This window comes from Aquila chrysaetos, chromosome 2 (assembly GCF_900496995.4).
Source record: "Aquila chrysaetos chrysaetos chromosome 2, bAquChr1.4, whole genome shotgun sequence".
NCBI classification, from domain to species: domain Eukaryota; kingdom Metazoa; phylum Chordata; class Aves; order Accipitriformes; family Accipitridae; genus Aquila; species Aquila chrysaetos.
In genome coordinates, this window is record NC_044005.1 from 78,632,994 (window position 1) to 78,653,435 (window position 20,442).

At 37.5% G+C, this 20,442-nt stretch overlaps 1 protein-coding gene across 1 annotated transcript in view; it reads left to right on the plus strand.

Annotated features, from left to right (window-relative positions):
* Positions 1 to 20,442, plus strand: part of LMBRD1 (LMBR1 domain containing 1) — an 83,869-nt gene that overhangs the window by 52,709 nt on the left and 10,718 nt on the right. The window contains exons 10-14 of the mRNA XM_030007474.2: positions 4,930 to 4,994; positions 5,769 to 5,871; positions 7,043 to 7,147; positions 8,398 to 8,547; positions 14,518 to 14,593. Coding sequence (XP_029863334.2) covers positions 4,930 to 4,994; positions 5,769 to 5,871; positions 7,043 to 7,147; positions 8,398 to 8,547; positions 14,518 to 14,593 — 499 coding nt within the window. The remainder of the gene's footprint in view (positions 1 to 4,929; positions 4,995 to 5,768; positions 5,872 to 7,042; positions 7,148 to 8,397; positions 8,548 to 14,517; positions 14,594 to 20,442) is intronic.

The following is a 20,442-nucleotide window of genomic DNA, read 5'->3' on the forward strand; positions in this document are numbered from 1 at the left end:
TTACTCTTTCCTCTCACTGTTGTGTTTTTCTTAGATATGTTTTCCTAGAGGGACCATAAGCTTTGCTGCTGGGTCAGCTTTGGCCAGCAGTGGGGCAGTTGGTGCCAACTGGAAACAGCTCTGTCTAGCACAAAGCAGCCTCTGGCCTTTCCTCAGAGAGGACACCCCTACAGCCCCCCTGATACCAAAACCTTGCCATGTAAACCCAATACAAATAGTAAGTGTTCCCCGTGAGGGTTCCAGCTTTGCCTCTCAGTCAGTGTACCTGTTCAGTAATGTGCCACCAGTTTTCTTTACTCTGTTAATGAATACCACCCCTGAGAGGATGACTGCTGCTTTAAATTTTTGCGTTGCCTCAGTGTTGGTTCAAATTCATGGAATAGCTGTCCTAAGCAGATTCACAGTTTCTTTTTCTGTTGGTACATGAGTACTGCTGTAGGAAACAATTGGATGGGTGAGTATACGAGGGATAGGAGGCAAAGAGCTCCGAGTAACTCAAACAAGGATGTTGCAGGGGTCAGGGGAATGTTTAAGTTGAAGGAAGGTACCAGGGAAAATGGTGTAAGCAGAACATGAATAATGTCAGAAAAGACTTATCAGCTTGTGACTTGATTGTGTGCAGTAGCAGTGGAAAAATAGACTAATCAGTTGAATATTTCTAAATTATTTCGCCTGACTTACTAAACTGAAATGAAATTTAACTTTTCACTATGACCTAGAAATAGTATGCCTACATTTTTACTATTGAGAAATGCCTATATTGACGTTTTTGTCTTGGTTTTTGCTTAACCATGTCTTAACCCTGTATGTTCAAATGTAAAACAAAGCTTTAAGTACTCTAGTTCTTACTGTCTACTGCTCTAGCTGCTTCCTTACTCACCTGTGCAGAGGCTTTCTATTAAGATGCTGAAGGAACTCATTGTGAGCAGCAGTGTAAGTTGTATTACTAGGTATTATTTCAACTCATTGTTTTTGTAGTATCTGGAGTCTTGCATAAAAGCATGGTTCACTGGTTTTTTTGCAGTTACTTGTATGCATATTAGCTTGCACAACAGATCGTAGATTAGAACACCCAAGTAGATGTGTAGAGGTGATCGAAGTGATGTAAGTGCAAGGCAGCAGCTCTGAAACCTGTTCTGTAGCAAATGATTGAGTACAGGTGGGTATGGGGTCTATGTTTTGTAGCTGACCGATGTGAGGAAGTGGCCTGGCAATGGAGCAGTTCAACCTGGTTGTAGTGGAGGAGGTAATATAGCTTGAGGTACGGTTGCTTTGAGGTCCTGCGTTCAAAAGGACTAGGGAGTAGGAAATAAGCTTGTCTTGCATTGGAAGTTAGACTTCTCTTAATAAAGATCAAGGGCTGCTTTCTCTTTTCTTCTTATTTTTTGTAGTGACCTTACTAAATTCCTCCTGTGTTGTTTGGCTGAAACCCAGGCTTTTTGGTTTTGCCTGTTCTAATGGTAAAAGCTTTTCAGCATCTGTTGATAAATAGTCCTGCTGTGAGAACAAGAGGTTTTGATTAAGTGCTCTTCTTTGCTCTGAAGTTGAACATGTACTTATGTTCTCAGGGGCTTGGATTCCTTCTCATTTATGCTGTGACACAAAGCAAAATTGTCTTGTAAATTTTCATGGCTAAGTGTTTTTAGAATATTTGAAGGTATTCTAGTTGGTTCAAAGCTAGTAAACAACAGTACAGTAGTGTCCCAATAAGATTCTAGATGACAGATTTGTCCTTTGCTATAGGTGACAAGCAGAAGGCAACAGTGAGTAGATAGCTCTTGCTGCAATGTTTGGGGTTTTTGTTTTTTTTTTTCTAGCCTATCTTAGGCTTTGGCGGGGTGCAGGGGGGGAATACTTACTCTTTCCCTTACCCAGATACCAAGTGATACCCAACTGGAGGCATGGTTTTAATTTAATTCAGGTTGATACCACTTGATAAGGCTCAGCTGGACTGTGTAAGTTGCAAGCTCAACTGCTAGTCTGAGTGTTGGTGTTCTCCTAATTGTTGGCCAACTGCTGGTTAATAGGCTAGAAATGAGGTGTCGATTGGTCTGTAATCAGTTGAGGTAGGAGGAAAATCTAGGTGAGAACATGAGGAGGATCCCTTCTGTGAAAGGCCTAAGTCAGCTGATGCTCTGAAAATGTCTAAACGTAGGTTCATGTTAATTGCAAATCATTTGTGGTTCAGTAGTCTTAATAGCACTGTGGAAATACAGGAAGAACTAAGGTAGAATCAAGGTCTTTAATATAAGCCTTTTCAATCTTGTATTTAATGGGACTGTAGTTGAGGTTAACATGAGAAAAGGAGTGCTTTTTCAACCATTTATCTACTTCTAAAAGTTATGCATCACTTCAGAAGACAGACATATTCCAGAGGAAATATGAATATCTGTCTACCAGCAATAGTTGGCAGAAGGTAATGAAGTAATGCAAGCTTCTGACTCTTGGTCTTAGTTGTTTTTTAACATCTGTTTCCTGTATGGCTAATACCTAGTGGGAGTTTGCTGTGGAGTGGTAAAATCTTAATACACTTAAATATGTGGAAATATGTGAGTTAATAGTTGGTATTAGTCTCTAAATCTATACCTAATAAGGCCTATGTAATTTGAGCTGTTTTATAAGCGATGTTCTAATACTATGTTTGAGTTTGCAGATGGAAGCTTGTCTTGAGAATTTAATGAACAATAATACCATTGTAACTCTGAATATCTTTAATGAGCAGCTGTAATAAAGTTTTTAACCTTTTCAAGATGGCTGTGTGCCAAGTTTTAAGGTTAATAAAAAAATTTAAACTATGTAACTCCCTCATTCATATGGAAGACCATGCATTGCGTTCCTGCATATAGCATTTGGAAATGAGTCTGTCTAGGTTGTCTCAAGCCTAGCAATTTGAAAACATTATTGTTTTGTGAAGTTCAGCATGCTTAACCCAGCATATTCTGTGACTATGGTTTCTGGGAAAATACAGTGAACCTGTTGGAGCTGTAACTGAATGGGTTTGCTATCTGGGCTCCCTTTTGTATGTCATCCCCTAACCCCCCCAAAGAAAAGACTGTGAGAGAGAAAACCTGCCAAAGAAGTGGAGAATAACTTCCTGAACTAGCTTGTAGCCCAGGAAAAACAACAGGAGGTGTTCTTGTTGAGGACAGCTTGGAGAATGAAGTCCCTGGCTCAAGTGCTGTATTTGGTAGGCATAATAAAAACACTTTCCTGTGTTTTAATTAAGATCTTAAGGAGCAACCTTATTTCTCTGAATCTATTGGATTCAGACCATTCATAGAAGAACTTAAAGAAATGGAGCCACCTTTGAAAGAAGGTGGCTGTTTCCTCCAAAGATAAAAATGAGAAGGAAATGGGGAAAACGGAATGTACAGGTATCAGAATATTACTTTCAGTTCTCTAAACTTGCTGTAAAGTTGCCTGAATTCCTCCTGTTTAAAATAAACTCAAACTTTTCATACTCTGACTCTGTTCAGGGACTAAATTGTCTAGCTCTTTAAGATGTTAGCTTATTTTAATCGAGACCTTAAAACATGAAAAATCTGAATGCACAAAACCAGCTTAATTGCTGATATGGTTGCTCTACAAAATCTTTGTTTACTCCTGGTAAACTTAGTTTAGTGTTTCATATGCCACCTTGGATTAGCCAAGAAATTCTGTTCTTATTTTGTATCTCAGGCAATTCTGTATTAGTGTGCAAAAGCTTACAAAAAAGCCTACTATTGCTGATTTTAAAAACAATAGCAGTATTTCATTTCATTATAGTCGTCCTTAAAAATTTTTACCTGTACTTACCTATGCTTATGACTTGCTGGCTAAATAACCACAGCTATTATACTTTTTTTGGGTTTCAAATTCTTGAATGCACTCCCAAGGAAGATTGTGGGGCAAATGACTTGCCTAGTGCAGCTAAAGGGGTATGGAAGGTCTTTTAGAATCTTTTCCAGAAGAGAGGCCTTTATCTGGTGATTGTGATGTGGTCATAGTAATCTCATCTTATTTTAATCTTACTTTAATCACTTGTAGATAGATGGTGTTTAAAAATAATAGTATTTAAGTAGCACTTACCTAGATAAGCATCTTATATTTTTTCTCATCCGTTCTCAAGTCTTCACATCACTTCAAAGTTAAATTTCTAGGTGACTTAAACCTTTGTGTCAAATTAGTTTGCAAAGTTGATGACTTCTATAACTTGAACCTTGAAAACTGCTTTGAAATACTCAGTACGGATGAGTAACTGAGATGACTTGCAGGCAGAAGCAAGAAAAAGGTAGACCTGGTATTTGGGCTTGGTGACTTGAGTTTTAAATCGCTCCCTCCAAGTGATTTGCTGATTGAGTGTTTGAGTAGCGCTACAGAAGGGAGCTCTCATTCAGGAAATGTGAGATGTTTCATGTAAGTTGTTCACAGGTTGCCTCCTGTTGGAAGGTGGGGATGCAGGCATGGTGGCAAAGGGAAACAAACTCCAATTTCCTTTAATTAAACCCAGATGCATGTATACAGTTAAGGTTTTCCATATAGTATAGCAAGTACAGGTTGTACCTTCTGCTACATGCTGTGTTCATTTGAGATAACATCTCATCTGTGTTCTTAATGACACTTTTGACTTACAGGTAGACTTCTGTATTGTACTATAGCATGTGATGTACTTTTAACGCTTCATTCTGAGCTTAGTGTATTCAGAAGGCAAAGAAGTGGTTTTCATCTTCGACAATGAACTTTTCAAATGGTTGACATAAACCCTGTTTGACAGAGTAAACTTTTTGTTGGGACTTCTCTATAGTATTTACCGAAAAGTTGCCGTTTCAAGTGTGTGTGAGCTCTGAGGTGGTCCAAGATCATTAGTCCTTTATTGAAACTTTAGACAAGTTTTCACTTGTATCAACTGCAATCACTTTCAGTTAAATTGTAATAAATCTTTACTTCTAGGTTGTGTGGGGAGTATTCTTCATCATAGTGGCACTGCTCTTCACTGTCTCTCTGTTCTTGTCAAAGTAAGTACATTTCAGCATTTTCCTTAACTTAGACTACATAGTTGCTGCTCTAATGTCAAAATCAGGGGTGGTTTTCTTCAAGAGTCATCCCACTTCTTTTCTGTGCTATGTTTCCGTAACTAAAGCAGCATTTCTCATTATAATAGTATATATTGAAAGTAAGCAAAATGTGGTAAAACAGATTGAAAAAAAGGACACGGTTCAGCTTGATTGACTGTATGCTGCTGAAAACAGTTCTGATTCAGCAGAGAAATTAAGCATATATGTTAAGGAAGTTTAATTCAGACTACAGAAGTATTCTGATTGCTTGAATGAATTTTAATGCATGTAGGTACTTCTTGGGCTAGGTACCAGGTGCTTAAACTCTTGCAGTAAATGACATGTATAATCCATTATGATGTGTATTACATTGTAATTGTTTCATGGTGTTGAAAGCAATATGGCCAGCTGCAAATCTGGTGGATTTCAGTGAAGATTGACACTAACCAGAGGTCTCAAATGTTGGCATTTTTAGTTTTTCAGACAGGGCAAATAAGCTCTCTGACCCAAACTAGGGAAAAGCTAAAATGCCAAGGAGATGTAGAAATCAATATACCTTTTCATAGGACAAGTGCAATGAGTGTGGTAAAACAAAGCATGTGTCTATATAGATATGAAAAAGCTGTTAGTCTCTGGGCTTAATTCAGCTTTTTTTGAGCTGCCCTTTTAAATTAAACTGAAGACAAAGCTTTGGGAGAGCTGTAGTACTTACCCAGTTTTTCTTAATTACTGCAGTTTGGACAAAGCTCTGCATTCGGCTGGTTTCGACTCGGGATTTATAATTTTAGGAACTAATCTGACCAATCCATTGAATATGCTGTTACCTGTTCTTCAAACAGTAAGTAAAAAATTGGTGATCTACATATGTAAGGATGTTCCCCTCTGTTTTCTGGTGAACTATCAAAAGGCAAAGTATGCTTCTCCCCAGGTAATTCATTAAAACAAAACTGTCTAGATGTTTATTCTGTAAAAGCAAGGCAACTTCCTTGTTAGCAATCTTATAGTTATTAGATACTGATAGGAAAATCTTGGGTGGATGGAAGCCAGTGGTTAGAGGAAGGTGGTGCTTGAAACTAACTTTCACCTGGTGAGAATGTAGTGGCAATGAAGAATGACATCACTTGTAGTTATCATGGACTTTCTCCCATGCCCTAGCTACATTCTAGTTGTTTGTGTACTTGATAGTTTATGGCCTTTAAGTGAGATAAATGCACTTTTTCACTTCTTAATATTTATTGCAACTTGAAAAATATACTATGCTCTGTGCGGTTATGTATGTTATAGTAAAGCATTAGTCTTTGAAACAGACCCTACATAAGAACAAACATCTGTTAACTTCAGTAGGGTTGGAAGGGAACAAGGCCACGTACAAATTTGGCAATCAGTCATAGGTAAGCTAAGAAAAAGAAAAGCCTTAATGTAAGCTAGTGCTTTACTCTCCCCTAGTTGAGTTCTTTCCGTATTCTTGGTGTAATGGGTTGGCACAATGCACTGCTTCCCCATGGTTTCTAAAACTATTGAACACCTAAGCTTGCAGTTCACTGAGAAAAGTAGTGTTCAGCAGCAGTATTATCTCAAGCTGTTATTAATGCATTTAAAACTTGTTTTTTATATTTACAAATTTCTATGCAAATCGGAAATATTCACAAATAGAATGCCTGTACAGTCCTAAAATGATTGTTACCACTGCAGACTTTAAGTGTACTCTCAGAACGGAATTAAGTATTTCTTGGCCTAAAACTGTATAACATTTCAAAATTAAGGCAAGTTTTAAATTAAGAAAACTGCTCTATTGCTTTCCCAGAAAAATTGTATAAGTTCTATTAGCAGCAAGCCATATTAGCTGTATTTGGAGCCAGCTACGTAAAAAATTTAGAGGGAAGAACTCTTACTACCTCAGATGCTTTAAGTAGAAACTGCTTATTTAGATTTAAGTGGGGGAAGAGCTTGTTTTCTAGTTTGAACATTTTCTTTTTTTTTTTTAACTGCTTGTGTTCTTCTTGTTTTAGGTTTTTCCACTGGATTATATTCTTATTACAACTATTGTTATGTACTTCATCTTCACTTCAATGGCAGGGATTCGAAATATGGGTATATGGTTCTTCTGGATAAGGGTAAATATGAATTAAGAGTTTAGCTTATAATACTCAGTAAGATGTTTAACAAATGTGTGATAATGAATATATTTAATAAATAGCTATTATTTATGTACTGCTTCATAAGTACTGGATGTTGCAAACAGCATTGTATGTCTAATGAGTGTTAGAAACCTGTTGTACAATTCTCACTGCTTTTGAAAGGTGTTCTGGTTTTGCTAAGTTATCAGACCAAAACTGATGTTTTAGTTTAAGCAATACGGTCAGCTGACTCAAGTGTGTAATCAGTGGCACTTTGGCTTCTGACTTTTCTAAGTTAAAGCCATATAATTCTGATATACTGGAAGTATTAATGAATTTTATGGTCAAAATCTGAAACGTGCATGCAGTCAGTAGTGCTTGACTTGCTTTTTAGGTGGTAAGCAAGTTTATGTAGCTTGGTAAGAGATAGAACAGTACAGTGATGATATGGCATATCTAAATATGATGCAAATTAATATATTACCGTATTTGAAAAAGCAGCTTTGTATCCAACAGTATGTCATTCGTGTCTGTGATGCTTGGTTAAATATTTCCCTGCTTCTGTGCTTACTTTCCCTTTAATACTGTCACCCTTTCATGTGGTGTCACCCCAAAATTGTGCATGGTGACCTTAAGTCCTTGCAATGAGTTGAGATGGGCTGTTGGTTTTGGTCTTCCATCTTTTACCCTTCAGCTGCCAGCTTCTTTACCCTACTATGGTACTCAGGTTGAGCCTTTGGGAATTACAGAATGGAGTGGTGTCTACAGGGTAACAACAAGGGATTATATCGTTCCCTGCAGTGTTAAGTGGAAAAGATGCCACCATATGGTGTCCAAATTTTCTCAGAGCCTGGGAATACTCTCTTGTAACTTCCTCCATGATAGATGACACCGCACCTTGACTGAAGGGCACAAAACTTGTTGAAAAACCAAGGCTCAGCTTGTTATCACTGATAAGCAACACCATTTAAATCATGCTACTAACTGCATGCTTATAAATGTTCTGGGTTATTAATACAAACAACAATTAATTTGGTTAAATAGCTGTGCTTTGAAATTCAGGTAAATACACCTGAAAACCTGCTTTGGCTCATTGGAATTAAGTTGTCAGAGGATAATTTTAGCAGCCTCCCATTTCTGTCAGTAGACTTAAAACTGTTACTTGAATTAAAGAGGATTTTAACTGTCTTCAGGAAAAAAAAGAGTTTTTTCATTATGTTAATATTTGTATGTTTTCTGGTTTTTAGCTTTATAAAATCAGGAGAGGAAAAACTCGACCTCAAGCGCTCTTGTTTCTCTGTATGATACTCCTGTTGATAGTTCTTCATACAAGTTATATGATCTACAGTCTTGCCCCTCAGTATGTAATGTATGGAAGCCAAAAATACCTGGTACAGGTGAGATGTAATACTTTTAAAAAAAAATAATCTTACTTTCTGTATCAAAAGTGTACTGTTTACAGCAACTTTTAAAGCCAGGCCCATTCTCAATTTTGAAGATTCTTTGTAGCCAGGTATTTTAACTACTAGTAGGTCTTTTGATAATACACAAGCCAGAAACTGGTTGTACTATATATAACACAAATTAATTCCTAGATAATCTTCAGACAGTGTAAAACTTTGAGTATTGCTTTACTACTTTTGATAAAACAGCTGCTAGCTTTGTACTGGCACTCTTAGGTTGCTGAGTGACTGCAATGAGGATTAGTTTTAGTGTGTAAGGCTGTCTATAGACTAAAAGCAATGTGGTTGTTCTGCAGTTGATAGTTTTTATGTGCATGTTTGTGGGAAATGACAAAGATAACTTGGTACAGTAGAGGACAATCAGAATGAAGCAGAGTATGTGCTGATTGATCACACTTCAGACACTTTGGACTGTCCAACTTCATGAGACTCATTGCAGTTCTTGTTCTATAAAATCTTCTACAGAATTAAGTAGTTAACATTAGTCTCTGCTTTTGTTATTGCACTTTTGTGTACTTCAATGTTATGGTTTTTTTTGAAGTCTTTCATCTTCTGTACCTGAAGGCTTTAGTTCTTGTATTTCATCTTAGTTTGAGTGGAGCCCTGAATATTTATGGGGAAGTTCAAAGGTACACATAATAATCATTTGAGAGGTTTTATGGACAGCTGTTTACCAAGATCTGGTATCCTACAGACAAAACAATTGAGCCAGAGTGGTTGGGAGAAGGGATGTAAATGAGACTGAAATAACTGGGTGCTGCTTTGAGCATTTGGAATACTTCTGTTTTCCAGAAGGCTGTGCTTCTGGGAGGAAAACACACTGCTTTAAAAAAAAACAATCACTCACCAAGCTTCTTCAGCCAAAAATATTTAGTAAAATGTGTAACTTATCACTATCAATTCTTTCAGTTTAAGCAGAGTAGACACAGAATATTTCGAACAAAAGGATTACAAGGAGAAATTGAAGTTGAAGTAGCATAAACATGCTAGAGGAGAACCACCTGATCAACTTAAATGTGCTGGGTGGATGTGGTAGAATTGTCACTGCAGCAAGTGGAGCATTCAATAAATGCTACTTTTCTGCTGTCTTTATATCTAAATTGTGTCTGGTAATGGGAGGCTGGTCATCCTGATATCAATCCAAGCACTATAATAGAATCAGTGTAGAGGACTTGAATATTTGGTATTTAGGAAGCTTAATGCATTTGTATTAGATTTTATGCTAGGTATAACTATATACAAAATAAACATGCTTAGGCATCTATAAATTGGCTCAGATTGTCAGAATTAGGGTACTAGCAGCAAGAAACTAAGCTGAAAATCAGTTTAGGCAAGTGGTTTGCTTCTATGGTGTGTTTCATAGAACTCCTGGCATGATTACTTTGTATGTAGCCCAGAACACCATATAGCTATATGTGAATTAGTTGTGAGCTCAAGTCCCTGCAAAAGGCAGTTTGTTGGTTTTTTGGTTTTTTTTATATTGTAGACTGATTGTATGTCTCTAATTACAGTGCAGAACCATTGTGGGTGGAAGGGTGGGAAGGACAATTTCATTAAGGATCCCACCAAGCTAGTCTTTAAGCCCTTCAGTGACCCGAGAGAGTCCTTCATGATAAAGCTTGCAGATAACATGGAAAAATGAAGAGAAAAGCAAATAACGACTGTAGCTAGCAGTTTGTTTTACTTAATATACACACATTTTATCCATAAAGGGGGGCAGAAAGATTGGGGCTTAAACACTTGCATGTTAGCTGTTTATGACAAATAGTATCTGAACATCGATAAATAGTTTGTAATGAAAAGGGTCAAGAGAATGGAGCACAGTAGAAGGGTGGCTCTTATGTCATTTAAACAGCTATTGAAATACAATCCTGGTCAGCACTGCAGGAAGGGTTAGCTGGAATGGTTGAGTAGAGCTACAGCTTTTCATTTTAAGGAATAAAAAACAAAACCATTGTGGTTAAGATGGCCATCCTGGGTCTTTAGCTTCTTAAGTCCCATTTTAGAGAGCTGTGTTTAAAGTGCATAAAGTAACCTGGGTAGAGACTTTTTATTAAGATAACATGAAGCATAAAGAGTATGTGGGTAAAATACTTCTGGACTTTTCTGGCATACCAAGTAAATACATTCTGAAAGATTATTTGAGAGGCTGTTGTCTGAAAACCTTTTATCAGACACATTTTCTGTGTCTGACTAGCCTGATAACTGATGTTTAACTTTTGTGTTTTAAAATGAGGAGAGATGACTGGGAATCAAGAGGAGCGACAGATTTTTCTGTGGATGTTGGCAATGAAGAGGTTCTTAAGAGTTATGAATTGGTTTTTATGGAGCTGAGGAGTAGCCAGGAACATACGCAGGAACTGGGCAAGTGAAATTCATTTTGGGCATATGGCAAGCTTCCTGATGATGGAAGCTGTATGCACCAGTTCGCTTGGACAGTCTACACTGTCATTGCTCACACACACCACAGTCAATTTCATCATTTAAAGTAACACCACTAGTAACACTGCATAGAACCAAGCAATAAATAAGCAATATTCCAAGTCAGCTTAGTGGTGGATGAGTAGGCTGATTAACATGTATGTCAGAATCTGGTGGCTCATGAAGACAGTGTGTGAAAGGAGCACTTCCCCCTTTTCTTTGCTCTGCAGTAATTCCCAATCTAGTAATGTGTCAAACTAATTTGTAACCCAAATCTGTAGTGATGCATTAGGCAGGTTAGAATCCTGTTTGAATCTTGAACTGTTTCCTTTGGAGACTGTTACTCTTGACGAGACCTTTTAACTTTGAAGTGCTGTCGACTTTTCCTGATAATTGAATATGTGTAGAAAAATGGAGCTCTTGTGAGGCTATTAACGTTGGCTAGAGCTGGGCTACTTGCTTTATTAAACTCTTTGACCAATGGAGTGTTCAAAGCATGTGTCCCCAATTAATCAAAAGTGTCTTCAGCTATGATGTCTGTAGGAAACTCTTAAAAGTTTCTTTTGGATACTGTGCCCTTACCAACTGAGGCTTTAGTCAACTTGCATAGCTCTTCAAACACTGAGGAATGCTTGGTTTCATCTCTTAAGACAACCTTTGTAACATCTGCTAAACAGCTGTTGAGTCTCTTTATAGCCTTTCACAAAGGTGAAGAGTTCTGTCCACATCCAGGCTGCCTTCTCAGCTTTGTAGCAAAAACGTAACTTTGCCCATACTTGAAGTGTAATTGCTATTTCTGTTCTATCAGGCCAAGTCTTTTTCCATTTATCTGAAAGACAGACCAGTGCTTGCTGATGTTTCTCCCCAGTGGACCTGTAAGACTTGACTGGCCCAGACAGAAATTAGAAGGCCAGCATTTGTCTTAAGTGACACAGATACTTTTCCCTGGTTGAGGGCCAGAGCAGCAGCAGTCACTTTCCTTCCTCAGCTTTCACATAGACAATTTGGAGGAGTGGAGCTAAGCTGCAGGACACTGAATGTCTCCATTGTCATCAGCAGGGATTCAGAAGTATCCCTCAGATGGCCAAGAAGTATCCCTCAGATGGCCAAGAAGTATCCCTCAGATGGCCAAGAAGTATCCCTCAGATGGCCAAGAAGTATCCCTCAGATGGCCAAGTGTGCAAACAGATCTTTTTATGTTCTTGATTCTGAACATAAGCAGGAAGAAATTATATAAGTAATAGGCTGTAACCTAACCCTTTATATGATAGCTTGCTATTTTAAGTGTCCAAAACGTGTCAGCTCCTTGAAGCACAGACACTGAGTTACTGTACTTTGGTTTGTCTCTTGCTTGTCCTTGAGGCATCCTGCTTTCAGCTCTGGACTGGATGTGATAACTGGAACACTAGAGTCTTACTCTGACAACACTCACACTAAAAATGTCTGAGACTTGAGTGCTCTACTGCATAATGCCAAGTAAATTATTTTGAGGAATTGTTCTGTAGACACATCTCTGCTGTCACTTATGCATCTTTTCCATGTCCAGTCATTTTCTGTGCCCTGCAGGGCAAAAGGGGCTTTACTTCAAGTGTATGTATGCTAATGCAGAAGTGCTGAGATGACAGCATTAAGGGCAAAGCTCTCCTACGTTTTCTGGGAAATCAGTGCAACTTGGGTGCCTCTAAAGTGCCTGCATACGAATGCATGCAGCAGGGGAAACAAAGGAGGAGTTACAAGTTTGCATGCAGTTGCAGGTTTCCACTCTCACTGGGATCAGAGACATGGTGAAATAGCTCCCATGGCTGGGGTGCTACCGTGGCTCTAAGATTGACAGACTGGCGTGGCCCATAGGGAGAGTTGACCTTTATGTGAGAGTGCAGTGGGAATGCCTGGAGTTTTGCTTTGGGATGGGCGAGCCAGCTAAGTGCCTATGGGTTAGGGTTAGAGGGCAGGTTAGCATGGGTGATACTCTGCTACAGGCTGCCCGATAGGAAGAAGTAGAAGATGATCCCTGAAGATACCTCTAAGTAGCTTCATGTTCACAGTCCCTGGTCCTCATAGGAGGCTTGAGCCACCCAGGTATCTGCTGGAAAAGCAACACAGTTGAGCCCAAGTGATCTGGGAGGCTTCTGGAGTGCACTGGTGACAACTTCCTGACACAGGCAGTTGAGGAGCTGAAATAGGGAGATGCTGTCTTGGACCTGGTGCTGAAAACAAGGAAGAAGTGATCAAGGGCAGTTTTGGCTACAGTGAGTATGAGATGGTAGAAATTCAGAATCCTAAGAGAAGAAAACAGGGCAAATAGTAGGATCACAACCCTGGACTCGGAGCAGATTTTGGCCTGTTCAGGGACTCCTTGGAAGAGATGTAGAAGCCATGCATGTAGAAAACAATTCTGTGCTGGCAAAGGTGTGATTTTTTTTTTCTTTAATTTTTTTCACTAGATGAAGTGATACTGAACTCTTGCTGAGTCTTGCCATAAATATTGTTAGTTTTTAGTTAACCCTTTAATATAAGTAATAACTTCCAACTTACTACTTTTCTGTGTTAGCTTTGTGCCAGACTACTTTAGCTTTGTTTAATACTTGTGTAGTTTGCGTTGTGTAGTACTACTTACTTAATATTGTTAAACTTTCTCAATTAAGTTGTCAGAGAAACATTTAGTCTTATGTGCCAGCTTGTACTGATTTCTGGTAGGTTTTAAGGGACATGGTTTCTTCAAGCTAAAGGAGAAAAGGTGTTGACCCTTACTGATTTTTTTCAGACGGCTTCCTGTTTAGGAAATCATGAGGGTGAAAGTAAGTACAGTAGATATTGAGACCCTTTGAAGTGAATTAGTGTATGGAGAAATCAATGTAGTACAAAGGATTTGCATTAGACTCTGCTAAAATTATTCACTGATTATTCAAAAGTAAGTATGGTACATAAAGAATTTATGTATTCTCTGAAAGGGTCAGTTTACCCAATATTTGAGATATTTAAACAGAAATATTTGGGTTTTCAATAGTTCACTTCAGCATGATTTGTCTTCCTCTGCTCTGGCTTTCTAAGTATATCAGATAGTATCATCTGGCTTTTAGACCAGAAGTAAACTGTATTAGGTATCATTATGCAAGCCTAATCCTTCTGTGGTGTCTTCATCACCAAAGTTGAATTCCAAATTCATTTTATGCACAATTAAAAGGTTTAATTTCAGAGGTGAAGTTTTTATTTTTCATGAGTCTTCGAAAAGAGCACAAGCTATTAATTTTTCCTAAATGAAAGCTTATTTAGAAACGTTCACCTTGTACCACTTGCAGCCTACTCTGCCTGTAGTGTTCAAAACCAATCTTAATCCTTTTGAATATTGTAAGAGGTTTGTCAAAGCCTTTTTTATAAAATTAATAATTTATTGGGACATGTGTTTGTTTCAGGGGCTATTATTGTGTATGAAAGAATATTGCTGGTAGACTAGTGTACTAATTTTCTGTATTTATAATGCAGAGTAATAAGACAACTGATGGCCAGCCAAAGAATGTGACATTTGTATCTAAAGAATGTGATGCAGATGCACCTGAAGGTAAGAAGTTCCTTTCTTGTATTACCTATGTGATATGTGCATGCTCAGCTGTAATAAGCAGCTCAATCTTTTCATGGCTTTGATTTGCTTTAGTCTAATACAAAGCTTTGATGCATAGGTATGTCCAGAAAACAGCTTGCTTAAAGCTTAATTCCTATGAAGAAATAGCTGCTTTTAGTAGAAACCATGTGTAACGATGTATTTCGTTAACTTTAAACATCTTCCATTTGCTTTAATGTGTTTGTAGAAGACCTTAAAAATAAACCCTAGCTGGTGAATAGTTGTCACTTCAGTGCATATGTTTATCATCCAAACATGCAGAGAAGTATTCTATCAAATTTCACAGTGTACTCAGGAAACCTAAGATCTGAACTTCTCAGTGCAACTTTACAGATAAGAGAATTCTGCAGTTTTTAGTAAGGTGTAAATATGGGCTCTTCTGTGAACAATACCAGTGGAACTAGACATCCCAGGCTATTTTCCTGTAATCCTGTTACTCTTAATTTATCATTTCCTAAAACATCCAGTATAACTCTTGCTCATCTGTGTTATTAACTATCCCTTTTTGATCAGTTACTTGGGCAGGAGATGTATTGTGGATATTCTGGAGCTGTGAGTAGTGATTAGCAAGAAGATGGATAATTGTGGAGCTTTCCTTGACTTTCCATCTATGTAGGCCTTAATGTTGAATTTTTTTGGAATGGTAATGGTTTAATTAGTCTTTATTTCTCTATGAAACTTGGGTAAAGCTGGGAATGAGTTTTAGCCTGGTTTCTTTAAAAAACAAGCTAATTGAATTTGTGCTGGATTTGTTTTTTTCTTTTACAAAGTTGCCTTTCCCTTCCTTTTCCTCTGCATATAAACAATTTTTGTACAGTTTGAATTGCACTAGCCATTGCCGTACTGATACTGCTCTTTAAGGTCACTGTCAGTTTTATTGATTGCTTTGGTCTCTTGTTTAAAAAAATTGATCTTGGCAAAAGATTTATGGCCTTCAGAATGGTCCAGTTTTTTTCAGGCTGAAGCTCTCAATTGTTCTCACTCTGGCAAACTTTCAGCTTCTCTGTATAAAGACGAGTTGAATTATGTATGCATTTATATACTCATAAAAAGGCTTGACAGGGTTTTGTTAATTGATAGAAAAGATAAATAAGTTGTCCCATAGTCTCATCTTATCAGTGTTTTGTAACTCCTGAATTTGACTATGCTTCTAGAATATCTTAGCAGCTCCTCAGGTTTTCTTCCTACTTGTGTTATTGGGAAAGATAATACTTTATCTTAAACAATTTTTGGGCAAGTGAAGATAACTGGGCTGTTCATTCTTTGTTCCCAGTCTGTCAGGCTGTGGTCTCTTTTGCAAGGTGGTTCCCTTGTATTTAAACCCATCTTCAAATTTAGTATGTAGGTGTTAGTGTTGTTCCTGGTGGTTCATACAATTTCCGGAGGTGGATGGATTTTTCTTCTGTCTCCCCCATACTTCAAATAAATCATTTATCCACCTTTATTTTTGATGGCTATTTTTAGACTTAATGCAGCTTTAAGTGTTTTGATATTTTGACAAATGCAACTTCAATTCATATTTAAGCTGCCATATTTTTGTGATTAAAAATAGAAACTCTTTTGTGGCAGGGTCTAGAAGAGCAAAATCTCATCTTTCAAAATGAGATCACTTTGAGCAGGTCGTACAGATCTTTGTTTCCTGTGAAGAGCTTCTTGGCTTGGCTAGTATTTGCTGGAGAAGAATACACTCACTGGCGACTATGAGCTCATTAGTCTTGACTTTTCTGGGAGAAATTCAAATAGTCTGATTTCTTCAGACTTTGTTGCTTTATCATAGGAACTGGGTTGGACTTGAAATTAGCTTCCTAAACTCCAGTTATGCTTGATGATATGTTTTTGTATTTCTGAATACTTTGCACGATTTTTTTCCTAATTAGCTTTGATCAATGGAAACAATATAGCTGATGTGCAAAAACTAATGTTGTGACGTGCTGAACACAAGGATTGGCCTGTGTAAGTGATGGCTTTGGTTTGCTGTCATTAACTAGTGTTGTTGCACTAGCGATCTTTTGAGTCATGCTCTGCTTTCTTAATAGGGAAGAGGTGGAAGAGGTATTGGTATGCTGTCCTATCCTAGCCTAGTGTAAGTAGAAGATGGATGGATATTTTTTAAATGTGATTGTTGATGTGATCAGAAGGGTGTAGTGGAGTTGTTAACTACAGATACAGTCAGGCCATTGAAGTGTTTTTATAAATGAAAGAAAAGTTTGTTTTAATGCTCAACTTAAAAAAAAAAAAAAAAAAAAAAAAAAAAAAAAAAGTTGCATTAGTGAAAACACTTTATTCACTGTTTTCATCCAGTCAGTTTTAGAAAGTGGAAATGTAATACTTGCCTTGGAATACCTGTCATTTTTAACACTTGATAAGGAAAATTAATGAAAATAACTGTTGTAGACACTACTCTTATGCTCTGTGATCAGATAGAATGTATTGAGAAGTGAAACTTATTTTGAAGGTAGGAACTAGTTTTTTAAATCCAATTTCCCTTGTTTTCAAGGATACTAGACAGAGCAAATCCAGGTGCGACTAACTTCAAGTTAAGATAAAGGTTGGCCAAGCACTTGCAGCTTTTATTGACTTCTCTGGTACTAGGGTTTTATCTCATGTAAACCACTGAACTGGAACTAAATGCAAATATTGATTTGTCTTCTCAGCACTTACTTTATTTTGTTTTTTTTAAACTGAATTAATTCTAACAGGTATTTTTCCTTAAACATAAAACAAACTATGACCTTTTAATGGCTGTGCTGATAGATAAGCTTATAGCAATCTGCTCTCTCTTATTGAATACTCAGATGTTGTAGATATGATCTCTACTTACTGTAACTAAGTACATTTTTTCTTTCTGAGATGGTAGAAGAGACTTGATCTGATCATTGTTGTAGCAACTAATACTCTCAAACTTCAATATTGTTAAAACTTCAGGCTTCAATGGGCAGTGTTTTCTATGTATGTGTTTCAAACCAGTGTTTGGCTTGATGAAAAGGACAATTACGCTTTCTGGAGAAACATAAGGCAGTTAAAATACAATCTTATAAAAAACACAGTCTTAAGTATTTACTCTTAAATATATAATTTGTGGGGTTTTAGCATTTTGTCTGCTTTCATGCAGCAAAGCTTGTTTCTATTTATGCCTGGTATGCAGGAGATGAATCTGCTTTATGCTGAATGCCGGAGGCCATAATAGCATAACTACATGAAACAGAACAGAAGTCAAAAAGTAATAGAGCAGGCTACATCTTATAACTCAATGAAGTACCTTTTCTTAGTTATTTTGCACAAAAAGCTTGTGTTTTGCTTAACACAAACTTTTTAAAAGCTTTTTAAATAGTCTTTTGGAGCAGCAAATTTAATATATTTGTTATAGGCAAAACAAGCATTAGTTTTCAGTGTTCAATATAGTTGGGCAAAGACCTCATTGATCGCTGTTTTCAAGGATTAATGCCAGCTGAACTGTTGGGTCCACAGTTAAGTTGAGCATAAGGTCAAGCAGAGGAGTTCAGTTATGTGATTAAGACTCTTGCAGCTGGACTAATGCATTGACAGCTTGGTATAGGTTTAGCTAAACAGGTTAATGAGATCTGATGTAAATGAGCAGTGGCTCAGCTGCAAGCCTGTATACAAGACTTTTCCCAACCATAATTATGAGATCTGATAAACACTATCTGCCTCTTTCTAGACCAGAAAACCATGCAAGTTGTTTTTTAAGCATCATTCACTTTAAATGCATAACATGCTATGAATTCCCCTTGGATTCTTTCATTTCCTTAATTGGGGAAATGAGCCTTACCCTAGGCCTACTAAATGCTGGGTACAGTCTCTCTGCTGGGTCTCTTGCGCAGGCGTGCACTTACTGCAACTGCATGTAAAGTGGGGAAAAAAAGTTTATCTCCGTTTCTAAGGCTTTGAACTGAGCAGGACTTACTGTGTTAATTAGATCTGTGCCTTCATATAGGACTCTTATCAGCTGGAAGTCAACAAGTGCAAGACCTCAGGTTTTGTTTTAGCCTGAATAAAGGCTAGATGTAGACATTACTCAAGCTGGAAAGGACCCCCAAATATGAATGCCAAAACAGGACCATATTCTTTGTTTCTTCTTCAGAGAAATCCAGGAGGTGTGCAAAGTGAAAGCACAAGCAAGTTGTTCAGAACCTTCAGTATTAGTAATTTTGTATTCAATATCTTATGACCATAGATTACCAATTCCAAATGTTTTTTTTAAATGAATTAATTTGCAAAGTTATAAAAATGCTCCACAAAAAGCTGAAATGAGGATTTCAGTGAGGACTTTATCAGTTTTGCTGTTGTTTTACTGAATGACCTTATTAGTACTTTACCTTGAATCTCTACTTATACCTAACAGTATTGAAGTCCTCTATAATCATGAGAACTCAATATAAATAAGGACAATGGTTCATGTTTGACTGCAGAAAGCCTTGTTTGGCAGCTGTAAATAGTGTGAGTAGCCAAGAGTGTTGTAAATGTTCTTCTGCAGTACATTGTTCATGGATGTGCAGTTGTAGAAACTTCAATTCCTATGCTTTTTTTCTGTACCCCACCACTGTGGACAGATACGAGCTGCTCTGAACTACCCCTCTTCTCCCTCCAAGAGATCATAATTGGAAAGAGAAGAGGCTGAATTTACTAAATACTCTGAAATGCTAAATGGAGTTAAGCAGTAAAGCAATTGCATATTCTCTTCTTGCATCAACATACTAATTCTGTTGCCTGTTGAATTTAAGCCCAACAATAAAATGAGATGCTCTGATACTATCAGTACTTTGGAATAAGAGTTGAAGCTCCTTACAAAGGACTGAGGGGTATGTACCCATTCTTGAAAGGAAGTAATGAACCCAGTGTAAGAACCTGTTTGAGTAAGAGACCTATCAACACTTAGTCTACAAAATGATCCTTTTAATAAAGGCAGTTCTCTTATCAAAAGAAGGCGTCGTATTTGGCCTCTCTCTAAGTAGCAATGCCACAAAATCTCTTAATTGCTGAGAAACATTAATTACAATGTGTGTTGGAAATAATTTCTATTAAATGTTGGGAGCTGCTTCTGCTGGTGTAATCAAATCATCTTTTTATCTTGGTGCAGACAGTTGATGAATTCACTATGTAACATGCTCAAGAACAGCCATGCAGAAAACTTAGCAACCTGTAACTACAGCTGGTGAAGCTACATACAGATGTTTCCTGTCCATCTTCAAATATTGCTTGTGCAATAGAACTAGAAAGGATCAATTCATGAAGGTGGCCTTTTTCACTGCCTAAGCCATGTCCTGCAGCTAGGTTGGATGAAAGGATTTGCCCAGTCCAGTGTCAGTCTGAACTGTGAGAGAGAAACCTGACTGGATTACAGTCAAATGTGTCATAAATTATGTGTCTGAAGGAGGCAGAAGATGGGAAAGGATGGGAAGGAAGCCATTGTTTTCAGAGCATCATTAATGAGAAAGTCACTAATGCACATCCAACTTCTTTTTTAAAAGAATTTGGCATTGGGTCTTTTGAGTTTGACTCTTTAATGATAGTCATGACTGTTTTTGTTCGCCAGAGAATAAGCAAGGCATTCCAGCACTGAAAGTTGTCCTACTTTGTCAAATGCTTCTTTGAGTGTTAGCTGGCTATAAATACTTCTGTCTATGGACAGAATATGAGGTACTCTGTGTAAGGGTATTAAGAGGTCAAGATCAGTCTGTTAAAATAACTTCTTTCTTCCCATTCTCCAAATTCTTTTCCATGCAGCATGATCTCAGGATGGTGAAAACAATGAATCCTTCTCGCACAGG